At 38.9% G+C, this 23222-nt stretch overlaps 2 protein-coding genes and 1 long non-coding RNA gene across 3 annotated transcripts; all 3 read right to left on the minus strand.

The window, feature by feature from the left end:
* Positions 1-445: 445 nt before the first annotated feature.
* On the minus strand, positions 446-6883 carry LOC144062374 (uncharacterized). Its single transcript, XR_013296392.1, has 3 exons — positions 6709-6883; positions 4612-4746; positions 446-967 (listed from the first exon to the last, which is right to left on the minus strand). It is a non-coding gene; the product is annotated as an uncharacterized LOC144062374 (long non-coding RNA).
* Positions 6884-7807: 924 nt separating this feature from the next.
* On the minus strand, positions 7808-17119 carry mccc1 (methylcrotonyl-CoA carboxylase subunit). Its single transcript, XM_077585191.1, has 19 exons — positions 16805-17119; positions 16361-16404; positions 15972-16111; positions 15791-15886; positions 14937-15058; positions 14420-14567; positions 14110-14231; positions 13919-14030; positions 12127-12208; positions 11925-12052; positions 11668-11851; positions 11472-11581; positions 10259-10475; positions 10108-10194; positions 9950-9999; positions 9101-9238; positions 8689-8796; positions 8404-8475; positions 7808-8338 (listed from the first exon to the last, which is right to left on the minus strand). The coding sequence occupies exons 1-19, from the start codon at positions 16858-16860 to the stop codon at positions 8207-8209; spliced, it is 2148 nt and encodes a 715-aa protein (XP_077441317.1). The 5' UTR covers positions 16861-17119; the 3' UTR covers positions 7808-8206.
* A 324-nt stretch (positions 17120-17443) lies between these two features.
* On the minus strand, positions 17444-23210 carry lamp3 (lysosomal associated membrane protein 3). Its single transcript, XM_077585193.1, has 8 exons — positions 23155-23210; positions 21442-21492; positions 19365-19469; positions 19157-19239; positions 18508-18633; positions 18331-18403; positions 18058-18228; positions 17444-17986 (listed from the first exon to the last, which is right to left on the minus strand). Exons 1-8 carry the CDS (start codon positions 23180-23182, stop codon positions 17847-17849), a joined length of 777 nt encoding a protein of 258 aa, XP_077441319.1. The 5' UTR covers positions 23183-23210; the 3' UTR covers positions 17444-17846.
* Positions 23211-23222: the final 12 nt, after the last annotated feature.

Genomic DNA, 23222 nt, shown 5'->3' on the forward strand with positions numbered 1-23222 from the left:
GCAAAAGGTTGACTGAATTGATTAAAATCATCATTCATCGTAATGGAGACCCGTCATGATATAAAGGCATGCAGCAGATCTCAGTATTACTCACTAATATGTAACCTGTTTTAATTGTTGGCCATTCATTAGTGTCCTGTTTGGCCCCCTCTGTGTGGTATTTAGGACCTCACTTTTCAGGGACACTTTATTATGCACTTTAACAGATGACTTCAGAATCTATATAACTGACATAGTTAGCACCTTTTAGCTTGAGTCAGTAAACGGCGCCTTCCCAGCAGAGAAGATGTTCAATACGGTCAACTGGTGCCTGAAATTCAGGACTTCAGTGCCCAGAGTTAATAAAGGCATGATTGTATTATTGGAAACAACTAGGCTGGGCTCTCTGTTGCAACGTTCAGTCAACGATGATGAAAGGGTTGGGCATCTTTATTTCTACGTTTTCATTCTAAAATGTATGAACGCTATAGAGTCTATAGGGTGTCAGAAAAGTACAACGTTGTAAAATGGTCCAAGTCCAAATTGGACGTCTCACTTAAGCGTGTGCACATAATTAAAATTGTCGGCATACTTAATAATTACGGGATTGTAGTCTAGGTAATAATCTCATTAACCCACAAGACCTTCAATTATTCTGCAAATAATTAGTGTGCCATTTCAATGAGCTAATCTCTTTGGGCCATCATTTGAAATGACCACAAAGTACATCAAGTAATTCCTGTGCCAGAAAAGATTTCCTTGACCTTTCCATTGAAGTGGCTTCTTCAAACGTCATCATCAGAATACATCCCTAACGTAGCGTTTCCGCAGTCTAAACTCACCGAGAAACCTAAAGTGCCGGTTTTTGTTTGTATCCTTTCCTCCTTCACACGCTCGTGTCCATCTTGATCGTCGGAGTAGGAAAACATCACGTCAGTCCGTGCGGGCTGTTTGCTGGCAACGGCCATCTTGTCTGCAGGCCACAAAGCTGGAAGAGGCATGAGGTGTCAAAGAGGCTTTCCCTGATGAATAAACCGGACGTGGCCCTGTTTGTTTGGCATACCTCTCGGCTCTTTACAAATGTCAAGTCACCTTCACGCGCGCACGCACACACCTTTTACTCAGCCTAATTCCAGTCCCAAGCCAATATTTTGCCGCTGGATTGTAAAGCCTTATATGATGTGTGTCTTGAGGTCTGTTTTTGTAGTCCAAGCAGAAGAGTTGACTGGTTCACATTTTGAGCCATCTTATTTCAAGTCGATTGTTTAGGATTCAGCAGGTCTTAAAACGGTTGTCTTCACCTTTTAGAGCGGAATTGGAAAGACAAGTCAAGGGATTCCGTAGTTGGCCTTGTAGATGATGTTGTTCTTGCCTTTTTAATCACCAATGATTTCTCTTTGATCATCATTTTTGATTTGGGTTGAGTAGATGAAGCCTCATGTCGATTTCGATGTGTTGGTTTTAGTTCACATTTGAGTCCATGTAGGATTTGAGAGTTTGTATGATTTTGCTTTTATACGCCATCACCATAGATTTGAAATCAGATGTGATGGGAAAGACATTCTTCTCACAAAATGGCAGCTGTCAGGACCTTAAAAGTAAATGTAAAAGGCAAATATGTCAAAATAATCAAAATAAAAAAGACGTTTGAAAATGTCTTGCTGTCATGGTCTGAGCTCATGGACGTGGCCAAATTGTAAGTTCCTCCTTGGAAATCCAAGATTTCACCACTTACTACCAAAAAAAAAAAGATTAGAGTCTCTTCTTTCAGCAGGAAAAGTATATTTCTATCTGTTTCCGTTTTGCAGCAATTAGCATTAGAATTTAGCCAAGTTTCGGCATTATTCACAAACCTGTTTAAAACTGTGGGGAAAAGAGCTTGTGGCTGATCTCTTTTACTCTGCTGCCACCTGATGGCCAATTTTTTAAATAATAACTACCATTGCTTTAAGCATCCTCTGCATCAAAGCCTTCTGTGTGCTCTAGCATTTAAAAAAATAATAATAATAATTAAAAAAAACGTCTAAATACGTTTTTGGGATCATGACAATATTTAAAATAGAAAATGTTTATAAGTTTTGGGGAGCAAACGAGTTAATATAATGTTGCTGTATGAAGGCAAAATCACAAACACTGATTTTTTTCAAATCCTTCCGGAAGAAGATTTTTATCCATCATCCAAATGAGGCATCAGTACTTAACCCCCATCAGATTTCCAATTGCACTTTTCCATCCCTCATTGTCGCCTCCTGTTTCCACCCCGCCTGCTCGCGCGGGTTTCGAATGCCCGATTGGCAAACGACAAAGCCGGCTGTCGGCCCGCTGCGCTCGCGCCCGCCTTGTGGCCGGCGCCCTAACCTCCGTTACTGCTGCCTCGTTTCAGGTGTTGGGCTGACGCAGACAACGATCGTAGTGTCCTGACGCTGTCGCCCATCGAGGTCACCCACTGCTGAGCAGACCCCTCCCCACAACCCCACAAACCCACAACCTCTCGTACCGGCTTCTAAGCGTACTTAGTGGACTCAGCTGGAGCTGCTAATGCAACCAAAAAGGACACTTGAAGGTCCTCGGCAGCGCATGAACTTCGTTTGAGGAGACAGACCTGCTTGAAGGACGTCGCACACTTCATGTCCATCTTACGCTACATGCACGACTACACTCGTTGTCCTCAATAGTAAGATAATTCAGTGCACTAGTAAAACACCTTGGGTGTACTAGTAGCAACTGTGTGTGGTTGTTTTTTTAATTTTATTTAATTCACTGCCATTTACAGTTAGAGATGTCAAAGATTAATTTTTACTGGGCTGGCAGTGAATAAGTTAATTACTACCTCCCACTACTATGCAACATTTCTGTGCATTATCATAACAACTACTTGTTAAAAGTTGTCAACGCTGAGCACGAGTTGACAACTGCACTCAATATTAACCAGTACAATCTTGTCACTAGTAGTACGAGCTGCCATCTGCACGCTACTAGTGAAATGCTAAATGATGGCTAGTACAATTTTACATCACTAGTAGTTATTAGCGCACTAGTAGTATTAGCGCACTGCTAGTACCATTTGTGAAGCAGATGGAGTATTTTGTCACCAGTAATGCTAGCTGACGTTTGCATGCTACTTGCAATTAACTTAACTCGTCAATTGTGTCACTCAATCATAGTGACTAGTTGCACTATTTAAGGCCTGCGTGCTACTGATACTACCAGTGAAGCACTAATGTTACCTAGTAAAATTTAATGCCACGATGTACTAGTACTAATGAAGCGCTAATTGTTAACACAATGCTGGCACGAGTACTAGTTGAAATATCAAGTTTGTCAATAACAAAATTGACATCTGTGCACTAGTAGTAAAGTGCTTAATGTTAACTAGTAGAATTTAATGCCACGTACTAGTACTAATGAGGTGCTAATTGTTAACAAAATGTTGGCACTAGTACTAGTTGAAATATCTATACTACGAGTACTAGTGAAGCACTAGATGTTAACAATAGAATGTTGTTACTACTACTACTACTACTAGTAGTAGTAGAAGCACTAGCTGACATCTGCATGCTCCCATACAAGCAAATTTAACTAGTACATTTAGTCACTCAGTTGTACTAGTTACCTGTTTGCCACTGATACTGTCAGTGAAGCACTGTTAACTAGTTGATAACCACATGCGGTCAATGCGAAATGTCAAATAGTAGGATTTAATGTCACTAGTAGGCACCTACACTGCTAGTAGTATTAGTGAAGTGCTTAACGTCTCTCAGTACTAGTTTAGATATGAGCACTACTAGTACAAGATGTTAACAAGTTGATTTTTTTTTATGTTTCTTCTAGTGCCTGCAGCAGTAGTTGACAGTGTGCAGAAATGTCATACAGTTCTGGGAAAAGGGTTACTAGTAAGACTGAGCTCAAGTTGTTACACTAGTTTACTGAATTGCCTTAGTAGTGAGGACAAAGCGTGTACTAGTGCATAGATAGAAATTTAGATGGATATGAAATGCTCTGGAATAAATGCTGAAACGTCTTCCATCAGTTTGCTCATCATCAGTTGGACGGACTTGAACCACGAGCCGCCCCAGGACTGACGAGTTTGATGGTGGAAAGTCTCTTGCAAAAAAAAAAAAAAAAAAACGTGACCACCTTCGCAACCTGCACTTTTTGCTTCACGTTTCCAAATGCAGCCGCGGCCTGCTCGTAGCATCCAGGACCCCGTCCGTCCGTCCGTACGTCCACGCGTTCCCCAATTGTTCGTGGACCTCCACGTGGATACCAAAGAGCTGCTGCGTTCTTTTTCGTGCCTACCCGCGCTCGCGCCCGTGCGGCTTCCTCGTCTCGACTCTCCCGACCTCAAAGTGTGTTTGTTGTTGAAGCCATAATTGTTTTTCAGGAAGCAACCACCCCCCCCCCCCTCTCCCGCCCGCTTATCGCTCAGTTATTGAAGGTACTGTAAATAGATGGCGGCTGGCGAATTTGTTGCCTTTGGTAGTCACGGCTGCTGCGCGCCGACTCTTGACCGACGAATGTTTGCGTCTCGTTTCAACGGCGTCAACGTCATCTCGTCCATTCTCCACGTTTCATTTTCATTTGTCAGCATTTTGTGTTTGCGCTTTGGATGTTGATGTCTTGTTCACCAACCTGATGATGATGATGACGACGCCTGTGCATGTTTGCGGCCTCGTACCACCTCGCTCCAGTGGCCACGTCCTTCTCGTGGTTTCGACGTTTAATCCCAATCAATAAATCGCACTCCAGTGTGTTGGGAAGGAAAAACTGCAAGACAACCGTTTTAAACTTGAAACCATGTGATGTTTTTTTTTCCCCTCAAGATCCTCCACAGCCTTCCACAGTCTGATTGTCTTTTCTGTTTTGTTGAAATGATTGCTTTCCTGTTACTTGTTTCCGTTCCGTAGCAATATTGTATGCGAGTGGGACTGCCACTCGGCCTCATTGCAGTTCATTTGAAGAGTTCAAACATATTTTTGAATCGAACCAAACGCATACTTTTTTTCTACTTGCACCTTTTTTTTTTCCAACCAGTGGACCTCATTGTAGCTGTTAAAAAATTGCGCCACGGTAAAAATTGTTTGCACATGAAGGAGAATTATTTTTGTTTTGCGTATGACAAATGCTTGTCATGATGTCGTCTTTTGTGGCCGGTGATTAGATCAACTTGTGATATTTCTAAACTATATTTGAGAATCTAAAAGCTGTACTTGCTAAATCCCAAATATACAAAAATAAATATTTATTTGAAAATCATTTGATGTAGCCAGCGAGAGGCACTCGAGAGGCATTTGAACAACCTACAATCTAACTTTCTATATAATAATCTTTGGGAATTGAAGGCTGCTTAGATATCACCTAAAGTTCCAAAGCTATTTGTGGGAGTACATTACTCAGCCATTTTATTTTTATTTCTTCCATATAAAATGTAATCCATCTGAAACGCTTTCTAATTCACCAGCGATATCTTGGTACTATTTGCACCTACTGAACACAAGTAAAATGATGTGGGTATATTTATAACAGTTTGTTCTAAATGGGATCGTGTGAGATATTAGCAGCGTCAATGATGCACAACTGCTCAATTCATTCTGGCCAACATCGAGAAAAAAAAACAAACACTTTACTTGGCAAATGGGCCGTTTTCCAATTTGTTTTGGAACAAGTTCAGACTTTGCAGGCCTAAATGAAATAAAATGGCCAAATGAAAGTGTTAACCAATCCGTGCTGTGCATTAGAACTCAGCTGATGTGACTCAGCAGCACTCAAGACACACACACAGCATGTCCGTGCGTTAACTGGGAAGCATTTGGATCATTTCATCACTCCTGTTGGCTGATGTATGTCGTCTATCATTCCTCTTGTCTGTAATACTGTCGTACAGCTGATGTTTATGAAAATGCGGTTATATTTATGAAATAAATACGTTTTTAAGAAGAAGCTGTTTTCTCGTTTTGTTGACCTTAAAAACAATTTTTTAACCCAATGGCTGAGACACTAGGAAACCAACGTTGACACGCCCGTTTTCAGGGCCCCTGAACACGCTCGACTTTCTTTCGTGGCATTAATTAGCTGCGCCCGGCTCCAGGTGGCGGAGTGGAACCGTCACTTGCCTAAGATGCAGGTTGGCGTGGGTTCGCTTTCCCGCCTGGGAGACCATGTTTGTGTGGATGAGTGCAAAAAAAAAAAAAGTTAGCTACGCCCGGACTGACTAGGGTTGAATGTTTGTCATTTTCGATGCTCCAAAAAGTGTTGAAAAAAATGAAATAAACGTGACATCATAAGATGGTGCAGAATTAAATTGCGATTTATTTATTTTTCATGATTCTAACCATTTTTCAACCAGTCATCTAGTGGTTAACTAATCATTTTTAAAACCCATTATTAATTTCAGCATTAGAATTAATCATCGCTACAGTAGGTGGCGTTGGTCCTGGTGGGGCTTGTAGCTAGTGACTGAGCCACTACTTCGAGCGGGGTTCGTAACTTGCCGCACAACGAAAAACTGACAATTATAAACACGCCCGGACGCCCGGAAAGAATGTAATAAAGTGAATATCTCTCAGTAAAACAGCCTAATTCCTCACAAAATCAAGCTAGCAATAGCAATAGCAATGCCAAACACCATGTAAAGTGAAACAGCCAGTTAATTGAAGCACATCCACAAAGCCAATCTTCCCTTTTGCACCATTCTTTATAAAAAAGTATGAATAATTATTTGTCCCTTACTTTGCTGAATATCCGGTAGCTAAAGCGTTGGTCTCCCATCCTTCAAAAAATGGCGTTTTCCCTCAAAACAAAGGCATGAAAATAGTTGTATATTCTCCAGAGTGGCGTCATCTTACCGCTTTGCTTTGCTTTGCACTAAGTGTGTTTTGAATTCACGAATGCACTGTGCGAACGTACGTTCGCATAGGAATAATACAGTGACGTAAAAAGGCTGCGTAGCGATCTGCCTATTTGCGGACTTTTCTACCGGGAAGCTGACTACGCATGCGCGAACACACGCAGATAGGGCTGGGGATGGAGGATAATTTTTGCAGCATTTTTGCCTGCAGGCCAGACGAAGTAATGATTCATTTTTAATTGGAGTTATGAACATCACCAAATGTTGTCACTTTAAACCTATAGGTAGTGTAGGCTTTCTGAAATGAAATAAATAATTAAAATAAATGGAAAAGCCAAACTCCATGTCACTGTAAGGATCGTATGCCGAGAAAAGTTTCTTGGAATGAGCAATATGGCGGCTTCAAAAGTCAGGCCAGACGAAGTAATGAGTCATTTTTAATTGAGGTATGAAAATCACCAAATGTTGTCACTTTTAAACCTATAGGTAGTGTAGGCTTTCTGAAATGAAAGAAATAATTAAAATAAATAGAAAAAGCCAAACAGCACGTAAGGATCGTATGCCAGGAAACGTTTCTTGGGAGGAGCAATATGGCGGCCTCGCGGCTTCAAAAGTCTTGCCCTATCGGCTATCTAGTCATATACTCAGATCAGTGAAACGAACCCAGAAAAAAAGATGAGCCGTGATTGGTCGTTACCTGTTTCCTGAGTATCTGTGATGACATTTTAAAGGCATTAATTGTACATGAAAAACAGTGAAGTTATAATGATTCAAACACAATACCACAGTACAACACTTAACATATGTCTAATTTATTAGTAACAGTAAAGATGAGCCAATGTGTACTATTTGCTTTTAAAACTAATCAAAAACAAGCTAAAAAGCCTATCAAACATTTAGCCTTAACATTCTGGAGGGCCAGGATAAAGTTCTATTATATTTTAAAAATAAAATAAAAAAGTCACACATTGAGTCTGGGGATTGTTTGACACAAGGTTCATTTGCATTAATGGAGTAGACTTTAATACAGGTTTTGAAACAAGATACCAACCATAATGTAGAATCTGCAAAAAACTATTGATCGTTCAAAAAAATCTCCCTCCCTCATCAGTAACTATTTCTATTAGTGTGAAGTTCTGCCAGCATTCTGCTAATTGGTCACTTGTGGTCAGAGAGACGAACGACGTGGATGTTCTTCCAAAGCAACCACGGTGCTGCCACAATTAGCCAGACGGCAAATTACAACGACTCAAAGAAGTAATAAAGGCAGCAAAGTGTAAAGGCCAGTCTCGTGATGATGTTAGCATTTCAACTTGAATCCCTCCAAAACCTCCATTTTGAGCTCCAGTCTCAACCATTCCAGACTGAGTTTACGCCGAACTACTGGGCAGCCTCCTCGTCGGCCCCGCCCTCTTCTTCCAGTTCCACCAATGGGGCGTGTCGATTGGCCTGAGAGCCCTCGCTGAAGAAGACTTTTTTGATCACCCCCGATTTAGGAGCCCGAATGATGTGCTGGTGACACATTAAAGCAGTCGCTCGTTACCTCCGTTGGAAAAGTGTGTTTACGTTTGTCTCACCTCCATCTTCATGGCAATCATGACCATCAGTGGGTCACCGACGTTGACTTTGTCGCCCGCCTTCACCAGCACCTAACGCAAAACGAGACATTGTCAGTCCATTGGGCAGCCATTTTGTCTTGTACCGTCACTTGCTGTGTGATTGTTTTTTTCATTCAATTTTGTTACATTTAAAAACAACTTTCTATCAAGTCTCGACATTAAAGAAGGTGATAACAACGCCGCCGATTTCCATCCCGTCGATCGTAACCAGGCCTGGCAAGGGTGAGGACGAGATGAAGTCACCTTCTCGATGGTTCCGGTCATGGGGGCCACGGCGCCGCCCTGAGCGGCCGATCCGCTCACAGCGGCCAGATACTTTGGAACCGGAACGGACACGTCAGCGCTCCCCTCCTGCGCACGACAACATAACTGTTAACGTCCGTCATGGGGACAATGTGGACTGTCTTTTGAGACAAGGGGTCACAATGTCCACAATATTTCAAATACAGTGAAAATGACGGCACTTAATGTTAAAACTCGTCAATCATGTTTTTTCAATGCGGTTAAGTGGAGGGAGCGAATATATAATCATTGAACACAATATCCTGTGGGGACTTTAAAATGTCAAAATCTTCCAAAATGGCTGCCATTGAATGAGTTACTATATGGGCTAGCAAGGGTATGGAAAAATGCGCTCAAAATGTTTTCCACTGACCATGGAGAAGAGATGAACGCTGTTGTCCAGGATCACCAGCTTGGGCCGAGACTTGACGCCATTGACGGAGCAGTGCAGAAAGGAAGCCCCGCCCTCTTTCTCCAGCTCCCCCGTCACGTCAAACTCCTCCTCGCCCAACTGGATGCACCCAACACAAAAAATTAATAATAATCACATTGCTTTGATTTTAAACATTTTGATCCGAGGTATCAAAATAAATTAAAAGCTAATTGATGATCACATTGAATCAACTATTTTTGTAATGGAGTAATTCAATTAGGGGTGGGAATCTTTGAATGTCCCACGATTCGACTCAATTCCGATTTTTGGGTCTGCGATTCGATTCAGAATCGATTTTCGGTTAAGAATGATTTTTTTTTAATTCAAAATGATTTGATTGACAATAATTTTTGCTTCAATCTATAGATGTGCAAGGACTTATAATGATCTGCTCCAGTCTGACTCACTAATGCTAATTAGCGCGCTACTCGCTGCACTTTTATCACTCAAAATAACGGCTCCACGCTGGGAAAAAAAAAACTTTTATTGGAATAACTTGATTGTGACTTTTTCTTTCTACTTTCTAATGCGGCTACAACTTAACAGTGTATTCGACCGCGTGGAACCACACTGCCACTCAGTGGCCAAACCGGGTACAACACGAACAGCGCTCCAAATAAAGGCACACACAGACAGTATAAAATAAAATCGATTTGGGGACATTTAAAATCGATTCTGAATCATACTTAAATAAGAAACGCGATTCTTATGAGAATCCATTTTTTGGCACACCCCTAAATTCAATCGTGACAGGTAATTTTGATAAGGACCTGTTAAAATGTGGCTCACCTGCATTGTGTAGCTTCCATCTTTGTTGTATGTGATGATCACGTCGACCTCTAAAAAGCAAATAAGAATCGTTTTTGTAAAGGACGGTCATGACTAAAAAGCTATGGTGAAACAAATAAACCACCTTTCCAGTTGAGCACAGGGTGCGAACTACTTACTCTTATCTCCCAGCTGCAGCGTCATGTTCCTGTGCAAGTGCGTGTTCAGCCTCCAGCCGCTACTGGAGCCAAATGGCGAGAACGGATCTGGCGGGCACAAACGCACACGCACTGATGGATCTTTTCCCTTCAAACGGTCGATCGTTCTCACCTGCGGAGGTGCCGGTGAAGTCCTCTGTGCTTTTCCTCTCGTGGAGCAGCAACCCGAGGGCCGCCTGGCAGAGGGTGGCCCCGGAGGGAGTTTCCGGCGCGGGGAAGAGATCGTCGTAGTGCTGAGGGATGAAGCTGGTGCTGACATTGCCCGCCTCAAACTGCGGGTGGCCCGACAGGCTCAGCAGGAAGTTGATGTTGGTGCTCAGACCGACGATCTGACGGAAGAACAGCAAACTCGGTCAACACAAATCGCGTGCTGTTCGTTTTTATAGAACTACTGATCAATTATTCGACAATTAATCGATTACCAAATTAATTGATGGTTATTTCTGGTGGTGGTTCTTGATGGTTATCTATTTTTTTGGCTATTTTCTGATGATGTGTTCGGGACCAAGTCAGTAACGGAATCATAATTAATTGATGTTTGTGCACTGTCAATATGAAATCTGATTCATAAATCAATCAATAGATTGATGGATTATTAAAATAATCGTTTGTTGCCGGCCCTAAATGTAACCATTTTCAGTTGCCAAGATTACATAACATTTTTTTTAAAAAATAGGTTTTATGTTTACTCACTGTAGCATTTTGAGGTTTGATGTCAAATATAAAGTGCTTTACAAATACAATTTATTATTATTATTATTATTATTATTATAACAATGGTCAAGAAATGTACTAAATAATTGTAATAAATTTTTTTGATAGCCCATCAGGATTTCATAATAATAATGTAATATGTGTTATATTTAGTAATATTTATCAATTAAGAGTTCAGCAGGTGGATTATTTTATTTATTTTTTTTTAAAGGTCATGAAAATGTTTGATGAAATCCATATTGTGCAAGCTTTTATAGGTTAAACTTCAAAACAAAAAAAGAAAATATCCCAAAAACCTGATACTCTAGATAGGGTTGGGTCTTAAAAAAAAATAAAATAATCGATATCGAATCGATTTTCCTTTTTCGAGCCTGATATCGATTCATAAAACCATGAATCGATTATTTTTAATATGCCTTAGAAAATAAAATTTTAAAAGTTGAGGTTTAAAAGTATTTTCTAACATTTATGAATGACCTGACTTCATTTACTTCAGAATCTTTTTCATTTATATTTACAAATATTGAACTAGAATTCCAAAACTATTTTCATCTCATCAAAGTTTGGTTAAAAAACAAACAAAACGGATCTCCATGGATTCCATGCCTTACATTGTATTGCCTTAAGCAGTAGCGCAGCTTCTTCAAGGCAGCGGGGCGGTCCTCCCCCCACACCACAAGCTTGGCTATCATCGGATCATAATGAGCAGACACCTCGTCTCCTACAAACACACACAAAATATATGACAAATGTTGCTCACAGACGATATGAACGCAGAAAGAACTTTGGACTGCAAACTCCTCACACCTTGTCTGACTCCAGTCTCGATGCGAGTGTGCCCGTCTGACGGCGGCGTGGAGAGATGCAGCAGAGGCCCCGCCCCCGGGAGGAAGTCATTGTTTGGATCCTCCGCATAAATGCGGGCCTCAAAGGAGTGACCTGTGAGCATGATGTCATCTTGAAGCAGAGGTAGGCGCTCCCCTGCTGCCACCTGCAGGACAGATGGAACCCTAGGTGAGATTTGGGACGCGTCCAAGAGGTCAGAGGTCAAACGCTCGGCTCACCCGCAGCTGCCACTCCACCAGGTCCGTGCCGGTGATCATCTCGGAGACGGGGTGCTCCACCTGCAGCCTCGTGTTCATCTCCATGAAGTAGAAGTTGTGCCGGGCATCCATGATGAACTCCACCGTGCCTGCGCGGGTGTCATGGAAGGTTGCAGGTTGGCGAACGTGCGTGCGAACGTGCGTGCGTGCGTGCATATCTGACCTGCTCCCACATAGTTGACAGCTTTAGCTGCTTTCACGGCCGCTTCACCAAGTTTACGTCGAACCTCAGCATTGATGCCAGGCTAAAAAAAATATACAATTAATTAATTAATCATTTTGCACACCCCCAAGTTCAACCCCCCCCCCCCAAAAAAATGTACTCATTCACTGCCATTGACGGCTACAGACGTCAAAAATTCATTTGAACTATTTCTATTAGTTTAACATTTTCCCCACTTTTGTTAACAAGAGTATGAAAACCTAAAAGATTTTTTTTTATTGTATATATATATAATATATATATATATATATATATATATATAGATATAAAATTTGTGATTAATCGTGAGTTAACGAGTGAATTGCAATTAATTACGATTAAAAATGGTAATCGCCTGACGCCCCTAATTTTTAATAAGATTTTCAACAAAAAAAAAAAAAGATTGGAAAAAAAATAATTAAAATTATTTTTTATTTTATTAAAATTTAGGGGTGTCAGTTGATTAAAACTTTTAATCGAAATTAATCGCATGACTTAACTAGTTAACTCACGATTAATCACAAATTTTATATGTTATAAATGTACAATTTTTTTTTTTTATAGGTTTTCATACTTTTGTTAACAAAAGTGGGAAAAAAATGTTAAACTAATAGAAATAGTTCAGATTAATTTATGACGTTTATAGCCGTCAATGGCAGTGAATGAGTTAATACTTTGTCCTGCACTCCCAAAATCATATTTATACATTTTTTATGTTTTTATTAGAGCTGTCAAACGATTAAACTTTTTAATCAGATTAATCACATCTTACAATTTTGATTAATCGCTTAATTAAAAAAAAAAGCTTTTTTATCCCCAAAAAATTCCCGCCAAATTTAAGATGAGAGGTTATGTGTTCATTCGTTTGACATTTAATGTTATGAGGACGTCTTCAACATTTTTTGATCCACTGCACACGCTCATCCATCCTCCTCTTTTTCTAATCAGTTAATTACTTGCAAAATTTTTAATGGAAAAATATACCCCCAATATTTTGACATGAACAAATATTCTAACTGTGATACGCAAACATTTATTAAATGTACGTAATTATGTTTATTGCTAAAACACCTTACTACCTTAAACGTAGCATCCGCTGTCACGCTAAAGGATAATCTATGGTCAAAATTAATAGTGCGATTAATTTGCGTTAATTTATGACTAATGCGATATTTTTTGTGTGATTAATTAATCGGTTAACGCTTTAACTTTGACAGCACTCGTTTTTATACTAGAAGGCTTTGATGCAGCTTTTGAACGGCAGAGAATCGGTGATGCAATGGTAGTTATAAAAAAATAAAAATAAAACGGCCAGCAGGTGCCAGCAGAGTATAAGAGATCAGCCAGCCAGGGCCATGTTGCAACAAGCTCTTCTTCCCAGTGTTTAAGACAGTGGGGGAAAGAGCCTTTTGCAACATGACCCTCGTTGATCTCTCATACTCTGCTGCCACCTGCTGGCTGTTTTTGTAATTACTACCATTGCTTCGCCAGTTCTCTGCAGTTCAGAGGCTGCATCAAAGCCTTCTGTATGCTCTAGCATAAAAAAAAAAAAAAGTTAAAAACAACATATAAATAAGTCTTTGGGAGCATGGTAATATTTAAAATAGAACGTATTTATCCGTTTTTGGGAACAAGTGAGTTAATGACCCGCAAAATCCCTGGTCCTAACTGCTCATTCCTTCAAACGCTGATCGATTCTCATTCCGTGTTTGGACTTGCTCATGTTATGCGGTTGCCGAAGGTGGAAACTCACTCCCGGCGCTTCCTCGATGATCTTCTGATGTCTCCTCTGCACGCTGCAGTCCCTCTCAAACAGGTAGACGGCATTACCGTGCGTGTCGCCAAACACCTGAACCTCGACGTGCCTGCGCGCACACACGATCACTCGCACCCCAAAGTCACACTCAACACAACGTCGGTCCGTCAAGTTGGATTGTTTCTTACCTGGGATCCTCCACAAACTTCTCAATCAGCATCACGTCATCGTTGAAGGATTTGACGGCTTCTCGTCTTGCGGATTCCAACTGTTCCAAGAAGTCCGACTCGGACTGGGCAATGCGCATCCCCTGAACATCAACATGTCTGAGTTATTGCTTTCAAGTTGATGAGTTTGTCTAGTAGACGCACTTGTGTCGTCAGTTTCAGGTTTGCCAAGTTTGGGAAAATTGCATCGGGGCAACAAAAATCAAGAAGGAGTACAGGCACCTTTTTTTCCCCTGTCAAGTTCCAAATATATACTATTTTGCCGCCTCACCTTGCCACCCCCTCCACGGACCGCCTTGATCATCACAGGGTAGCCTATTTTTTCAGCCTCCGCTTGCAGTCTCTCATTTGACTGGTCATCGCCGTGGTAGCCGCCAATGATTGGCACCCCTGCAGCCGACATGATGTGTTTGGAAGTGCTGAAAAATAAACACAGAAGCTCAATTATTACCCAGCTTGGCACTAAATGTCATTGTACCTCCTTTTTTTTTTTTTTTCCTGGAGAGCTTAGTATTGTTCATTCGGTAATTTTACCGATTTGACATGTCATCATCATTGCTCTCTTTTTTTTCTTTTTTTTTTCTATGTGGGTGAGTATGTGTATGTGCGTGCGTGCGTGCGTGCGTGCGAGTGTGTGTGTGTATTCATTAGTTCACCTAAAACCTATTAAAAAATCCCATACCGTTCACCTAAACCGAACACTTCCAGCCAGAGGCCTGAGGCCGTCAGGAGACCCGAGGAAGGACCAAAGAAAAAAAAAAGGAAAGTGAAATCCAGCACCGACGTACCTCTTAATGCCCATATCTCGGATGGCAGAGGATGGTGGACCAATGAAGATGATTCCATTTTGTTTACAAGCCTCTGCAAACTCCGTGTTCTCAGACAGAAAGCCATAACCAGGGTGGACTGCCTGGACAGAAAACAGCAACGCAGACACAAGGAAAACTGCATAAGTGAACCCTGTGGGATATGGAGGACCAAAACTGCCAAAAAAAAAAAAAAAAAAAAAAAAGACAAAATAAATGAATAAAAGTGAATATAAAAATATAATTCAAAAATTTTATAAAAAAAAAAAAAATGAATGGAAAAAATATATATATATATATATATACACAGGGTGTCCATAAAGTCTCTTTACCATTTAAAAAAATTATTAAAAATGCAATTGATTAGATATTTTATTCAGATTTGTTCTATTGTATTCAGTGTTTAAAAAAACACACAGTGTTTATCATTACTGACCTTAAGCAAAGGATTACTGATGCCATTGCCACAATTGATGAGGCTATGCTACAGCGAACATGGCAAGAAATGGAGTACCGTCTTGATGTGCTTCGTGCAACTAATGGTGCCCATGTAGAAGTGTATTAAAAGAGGTAAAAAAAAAAAAAACAACTTTAATAAACGCTGAATACAATAGAACAAATCTAAATAAAATATCTAATCAATTGCATTTTTAATAATTTTTTTTAAATGGTAAAGAGACTTTATGGACACCCTGTATATATATATATATATATATAAATAAACAAATAAAAGTAAAGATAAATGAGACTTTTTTTTGCTCGACAATTAGTCTGAAGGGACAGTTTTTGTAGCCAATGTTGCTAGAAGTGAAGTAGCAGCTGAAAAGTCCACTTACATGTGATCCAGACTTCTTCGCCACTTCTAAAACCTTCTCCATGCTGAGATAACTCTGCTGGGAAGCAGGCGGCCCGATGTGGTACGCTTCATCCGCCTAGAGAAACACACACAAAACAGAGAATAAACTTGAAATAAGGAACTTTGGTCTGATTTCAAAGTGGAACACTGAACTATCTCACCATGGCGACATGCATCGAATGTCTGTCGGCATCGCTGTACACTGCCACAGAGCGGACGCCCATCTTCTTTGCTGTGCGCATGACCCGACAGGCGATCTCACCTCGGTTGGCTATCAGCACCTTCTCTATCCTTCCCACGCCTGCCAGCAACATCACAAAATCTTTTAGTGACGTTTCATTAAATAAAATTGCTGACTTTTCCCACATTTTATGTTACAGCCTTTTCCCACTATTGATTAAAAAAAAAATCTTTAAATATTCTACACACAAAACAAAACAAAACAACCCATCATGACAAGAAAAAAAATAAGTTTGAGGATTTTGGTATATGAAAAACAAAAACACTTCAAAATCACATGAACATAGTAAATGCATTGTGCATCTCTCACCTCCCGATAGAAGTCTCACTCCTCTTTTTGTCCATAGCAATTTTCTGGAAAGAGATTTTGCACAAAATTAATTGAACGTTGGCTAATCGGTGCTAAACTAATTTAGTTGGTACTGTAAACATCCTTGTCAACGTTAGCTGACAGCTCTGCTGCTACCTCATTTAACCTTGCTCAAATATGAACACAAGCAAACCCCTCTCCAACCACTACCACAGTTTTGACAATACTATAAAATATATGATACACCAATAATAATTTGAATTAAGGCTTAGCGAATTCGTGTAAATTCTCGTCTTTTTCTTCTGGTTAGCTCGGTTAACATTAGTCGACTTGCAAAAGTGATTGGTAGCAAGCTAATGATGAAAAACAGCAGGACGACCGAGTGACACGACAGCGCGGGCTTTATTTTGGAGACAGCGGCGTGTAGGTAAATCATTTACTCACTGCGTGAATATCCTTAAACCGTGGAGAGTTGGGAAACTTAGAATGACTGCAGCCATTGCTGTCAGTTTGGTCGACTGTCTGCAAGCTAGCTAGCTAGCTAGCTCACTGACTTACACTGTGGAAAAAGGCGAAGCGAAAATATACAAAAACATTCGAACGCCACTCTGTCCGCGTTTCAAAACTAACTTAAAATTAGGCAAGCGACGAAACACGTAATTTGCTCAAATATGACGATTCAGCGCTGAATAACAACAACAATAAAACGTAAACATAGAAACAAGTCTGTTTTATTTTTGAGCTTTACAGGGATCCGTAGTGTCGATGACCAATGAGGTTTGTTGATATGGAGGTGGGTGGATGCTGCAATGACGACAAAGCACCAGCAGGTGGGAGCATTTCAAGCCATTTGGTACAGCTAGCGTACTGTACTGCAGAAGACGATTGTAATATTTGTTGCATTGTTTATCCCCCCCCCCCCCAAAAAAAACTAGGTAATTAAAATGTATTTCTTCATTGTATACTTATTTTTTCATGTAAATAAGTAAAAAAAAAAAATTGGTTAATTTATTATAAAAAATAAAGTAAAGATTAACTGTATACTAAAATACTGTAAAAACTTGTAGCGTATAAAATCAATAGTTTTATTATTAATTGTAATTGTATTAATTATAAAAAAAATATTTATTTTTTTCAATTCATAAAAAAATAACTCACTGCTATTTTATTAACATTTGAATGGTTTACATACACATTATAAATTTAATTGTTTTGTTTTCTTCCACATTTATGAATGGCCCATATTTGAAAATCAAATGTGTACCCTTAGAACTAAAGCTTGCCCATCCCTGGAATGCAGCATTCATTCACATTCATTGATCTGATTGTCTTTATTTTTCTGTAATTTTGTTTTAAACTAACAAAATTAAATGTACAATGGTGGAAATCTACTTTCATTGTACAAACATATTGTTCATAATTTCAGGAGATTCACCTGAGAGACAACATCCAAATACTACATGACATCAACCATTTGAGAACAAGCTTAGAGTCTTTCATAGCTACGAGTGCGATTTTCTTTAACCAATAAGAAGGTCACGACAGCAATCATCAAAAGGCCAACTGCGACGCCCCAAAGGATGATGGGAATGATCCTCTTGTTAAAATCAGCCAAACACTCCTCCACTGAAAAAGACGAAGCAGATGTCAATGATTGGAGTAACAACAAAAACATGAGCAAACAGAAGTTCATTCACCGTCTCCATAACGTCCGTCGGGCACACTGAACGCCTGCATCTGGAGAGGTACCAGCTTGATACTCATTTCTGAAGATATCAGAAGCACCTTTGCAGATTTGCACCTAAAGCTTCGACCATAGGATGCTGCAAAGAGCTTGTCGTGTGACACCAAACCCAAAAAAGTCTTATCTAAAAAAGGGGGAGGGATCGCAACAAAACTCACAAACTTAGTCTACATGCTAGAAACATCCGTAAAAGTTATTTCATGTGTCCTTTCTTTTTTGGTCTTACTTGCACATCCTAAGCAGACGGGTTGAGGAGACACCGAAGCTGTCAGCTCTGTGACAGAGAACATATTATTTTCCTATAGGAAGAGAAGACAAATAGTGCTTTGTAATTCCCGGACCGGTCGCAGATACATTTCTGTGTTCTGCACTTAAAATTGCAAAAGTGTTGAACGTGCTGTACCTTTTTGAAGGTGAAATTCAGGCTGGCGGCATTATCGGGTAGTGCGAGAGACAAGACAGCTGATTCCCTGTGACAGGAACCGCTCACTATCACCTTGACGGGGTCCAAGTTGAAAAACCAGCTCTTCTGAATAGTTCAAATGAGAATATCTTTTTACTCATTCTGTCCATGAATAAAAAATAAAAAAAAAATTAAAAATAAATTTAAAAAATATATATATTTTTTAATTTTTTAAAAAATATATATATTTTTTTTAATTATTATTATTTATTTTATTTTATTTTTTCAGGAGAGCTCAGTATTGTTCATTCGATTTGACATCATCATTGCTCTCCTTTAAAAAAAAATGTTTTTTTTTCTTTCTCTTTTTTTTTTTTTTAATTTATTTTTAATTTACTTATTTTTTTTATTTTGCATGATCCAACGATCTCAGGAGTTTAGTTGTCACTTGTCAGGGATTTTACTGCCCTGGTAGGGTCCACACAAGCACAAAATGTCTAGAGCATGTCTCTATTTGTTTTATCTGAAAAACAATACGCCGTTAATGAATTGTCTGGAAAAACAAGAAATTTCACAAATTCCCTTTTTTCTCACAAAATGTGTACACACAATCATGCATAACAGCAATGAGGTGATAAGAGTGTGTAACCTTTTTTATGATGACAATATATTGTGCCCCCAGGGTAGCTTTGATGCACAGTTGCCCTTCTGGGTTTTTCATCGTGTAGGTTCCTGCGGAAAAGCAAAACGCGATAACAAGACTTGGTCCAATTTTGTGTGAAAAACTGATTTGTGCCAAATATGATACTTGTAAACGTAGCGAACTGTGAAGGAAGTCATGTTGTGTCTGTGTGTACCTATGAGAGGGAGGACCTCCGAGGGGTGCAGGACCGGCCAGTAGACGTGAGCCCCAAAACTTGAAGCAGCCGAGACGGATTTATCTTTTCCAACTAAGTGGACACCTATGTGAGAATCCCACCATTTACGCTTACAAATTATTATGAAGAACAATAGTCAACAATTCCCTAAAATTGTCAAAGTGATCAATTTCTTCTTTTTTGGGGGTGACTAAATTCTAATTAACTCATTCGCTGCCATTAACGGCTATAGACGTCAAAAAAATCATTTTAATTATTTCTATTGGTTTAATTTTTTTTCCACTTTTGTTAACCAGAGTATGAAAATCCAGAAAACAAAATTGTACATTTAGAACAGAAATAAAATTTGTGATTAATTGTGAGTTAACTAGTGAAGTCATGCGATTAATTATGATTACAAATTTTAATCGCCTGACGCCCCTAATTTTTTAATCTTTAGGTTTTTTTAATTTTAAGATTATTAAAAATGTTTTTAAAAAATAAATTACTTTTTAAAAAAAAAACAAAGAAAAGATTATTAAAAATCAGGGATGTCAGGCGATTTTTCGTAATTAATCGCATGAGTTAATTCACGATTAATCACAAATTTTATATCTGTTCTAAATGTACAATATTTTTTTTTAGGTTTTCATACTCTGGTTAACAAAAGTGGGAAAAAAATTTAAACTAGTAGAAATTGTTCAAATAATTTTTTGACGTCTATAGCCGTCAATGGCAGTGAATGAATTCATATGTTTGTTAGCCTTTTCAGCTAACAAAAAACATTCATCACTTCAAACTTCATCCTGTGCTTGAGTTGCTCTTCCAAATTTTACATTGTGAAACCACCAGAGCTAACAATGGAAACAATTCGCTGGCCTAAACAGACCAGGCTGACGACACTACCGATAATCGGCACTCACTCACTTCATAGTTAAATAAAGAGAACTAAAGCAATCAGAGTTATTCTATATTGTCATAATTGTCTCAAATGAACTGCATATATTGCACATAGATGTACGTTAGTAGTGAGTTTAAGTCAACATTCTTGAGCAACCAACATGTGCAAACCACAATAACCTTTACTAGTGACGGTGCAGATGGCTCATTGAACCGCACCTTCATTTCAGGGATGCTATGAGTATTTCAACCAAAAATATTTGAATGGATTTTACAGATAGTCCGAAAACTGTCCAGAGAATGGCTGCATATGTACAAGAGAAGAACTAACCTACTGCAAATAAACTTGTCACTTAAAAGCAGGAAGGGGATATTATAGTGAAGGACCTGACATTGACCCTTGAGGAACTCCGTTTGAGATGCTATTAAGAAAACATATCATTCAGAATTCATAGTTTAAAAATGACATCCTGATTAATATTACATTTTGGGAATATGAATTATCACGCAAAATCCAGCCGTTTTTATCCATCTCAGTGGGCGGCCATTTTGCCACTTGCAGGGGGCTCGCTCAGGCAAGGACCAATCACAGCTCACCTGTTTTCTGAAGCTGCACTGTGATTGGTTGTCACCTGAGACCTGAGCGACATCGATGCCATCTTCAGTCGACAGCAAGTGGCAAAATGGCCGGCTGGATTTTGTGCAGTATTAACCAGAATACTGTAATTAGACTAGTGGGGTTGCATAGAACATATTATTGTTTAAAAAAAAAAAAATGGGGTTGACTTTCTCTTTAAATGATATCATACAATTGCACTCAAAATGACACGACCCAAAGGTGACAGGCTTACAGTAGTTGCATCAACACAACTAGTATTACAAATGGAAATGATTAAAGTTGTTGAAAGTTTGTATCATGCACATCAACACCTTGGAAATCGAACTTAAACTTAAAATAAAATAACAGTTGTGACCAAGGGTGAGTGTACTGCAAACGTTGACGAATGTGAGAGGAAACCACAAGAACCTTACTGACAGCGCGGACCGCTAACATGAAACACACCTTCGTTTCAGGGTAAACGATGACTCTTTGAAACTAAAAGACCTTCGTTTCAGCATTATGACGCTTCTCGAATGTATTGTATGAGAAGAAACCATGAAATGTCAGAAAACATACCTGGAATGAAAGCAGCCAAGAAAAGCAAATGCCATCCACTTGTATGATCTCCTTGCATGATAAAGAAGAAAAAAAAGGGAGATTGACAGTCTTAGTGGATGGCGATGCTACCTCCGGGTTAACACCATGTAAATGTTGAGCTTTTTTTTTTTTTTTTTCTGACAACCACATTGAGTCTCTTAGAGAGGAAGTGAAGTGTCACAGAATTGTAGAACAATGTGTCACCCTGCTTCGATACATCTCCATTTGAGAAGTAATTACGTAGTCTCAAAATGTTTTGTTTTATTTTTTACAATATCGGGAGTTTTTATCAAGGATGTAACGATAACAGCAATGTCGTGATATATTAACACATTCACTGCCATTGACGTCTATAGACGTCAAAAATTATTTTGAACTATTTCTATTAGTTTAACATTTTTTCCCACTTTTGTTAACAAGAGTATGAAAACCTAGTGTTTTTTTATATTGTATTAGAATAGATATAAAATGTGTGATTAATTGTGAGTTAACTAGTGAAGGCATGCGATTAATTACAATTAAAAATAGTACTCGCCTGACGCCCCTAATTATTAATAATCTTTTCTTCCAAAAAAAAAAAGATTATTAAAAAAAAAATTAAAAAAGAACTTTAATTAACAAGAGTATGAAAACCTAGATTTTTTTTTTTGTACATTTAGAACAAATATAAAATTAGTGATTAATCGTGAGTTAACTAGTGAAGGCATGCGATTAATTACAATTAAAAATAGTACTCGCCTGACGCCCCTAATTATTAATAATCTTTTCTTCCAAAAAAAAAAGATTATTAAAAAAAAATTAAAAAAGAACTTTAATTAACAAGAGTATGAAAACCTAGATTTTTTTTTTGTACATTTAGAACAAATATAAAATTAGTGATTAATCTTGAGTTAACTAGGGAAGTCATGTGATTAATTACAATTTTAAAAAAAAATAATCGCCTGATTCCCCTAATTAAAAAAGAAAAGATTATTAAAAATTAGGGGCATCAGACGATACATTTTTTTAATTGTAATTAATCTGCATTTCTTTTTTTCACACTCTTGTTAACAAAAGTGAGGAAAAAAATGTCAAACTAATAGAAATAGTTCAAATTAATTTTTGACGTCAATAGCCGTCAACGGCAGCGAATGAGTTAATATCGCCATCCTCCCCACAATATCATGATCATTACCATATCGTGAGGTTCATATATTTGTCGTATTGTGATGTCTGGATATTTTTTTACATCCCCAATCAGTGCTTGATTGTAGTTTTTAATTGTTGATATGCTGAATGAAGAGATTGCTTTTGTAATTTAACCCACTATAGTTAATACCACGGTGAGCAACAGATAGACAAAAAAAAATAAAAATCTGCAAACTGTATGAAAGGTTCAGTGCACTGGATGAATCCAAGTGGTGGAGGATAAAGGTCGTCAGGGACAAAGTACCAGCTAAACACACAAACCGTGCAAACTGTGTGCAAAGGGAAGCATTAAAACACAAAATCCGACGGAAATCTTTTGATAATCTATCATTTATAGCCACTATGAATTAATGAGCAAGAAAGTGTGTGTCGGTGAAAGACACACACGCTCGTCTGAAGTCGCTGATGATTGCGGGGGCCTGTCTCATGATGTCGTGATGAAGTCTTGTCTCTTTCTCTGGCTTTGACTGCGCAGGTCAAACAAACAAGCAAACATTGACTCACCACACAGATTGTCTGTGTATGCGTCCATGTGTGTGTGCGCGTGTGTTCTGTCTGCCCTCCTGTCCTGT

The sequence above is a fragment of the Vanacampus margaritifer genome, chromosome 13, assembly GCF_051991255.1.
Source record: "Vanacampus margaritifer isolate UIUO_Vmar chromosome 13, RoL_Vmar_1.0, whole genome shotgun sequence".
Taxonomy (NCBI): Eukaryota; Metazoa; Chordata; class Actinopteri; order Syngnathiformes; family Syngnathidae; genus Vanacampus; species Vanacampus margaritifer.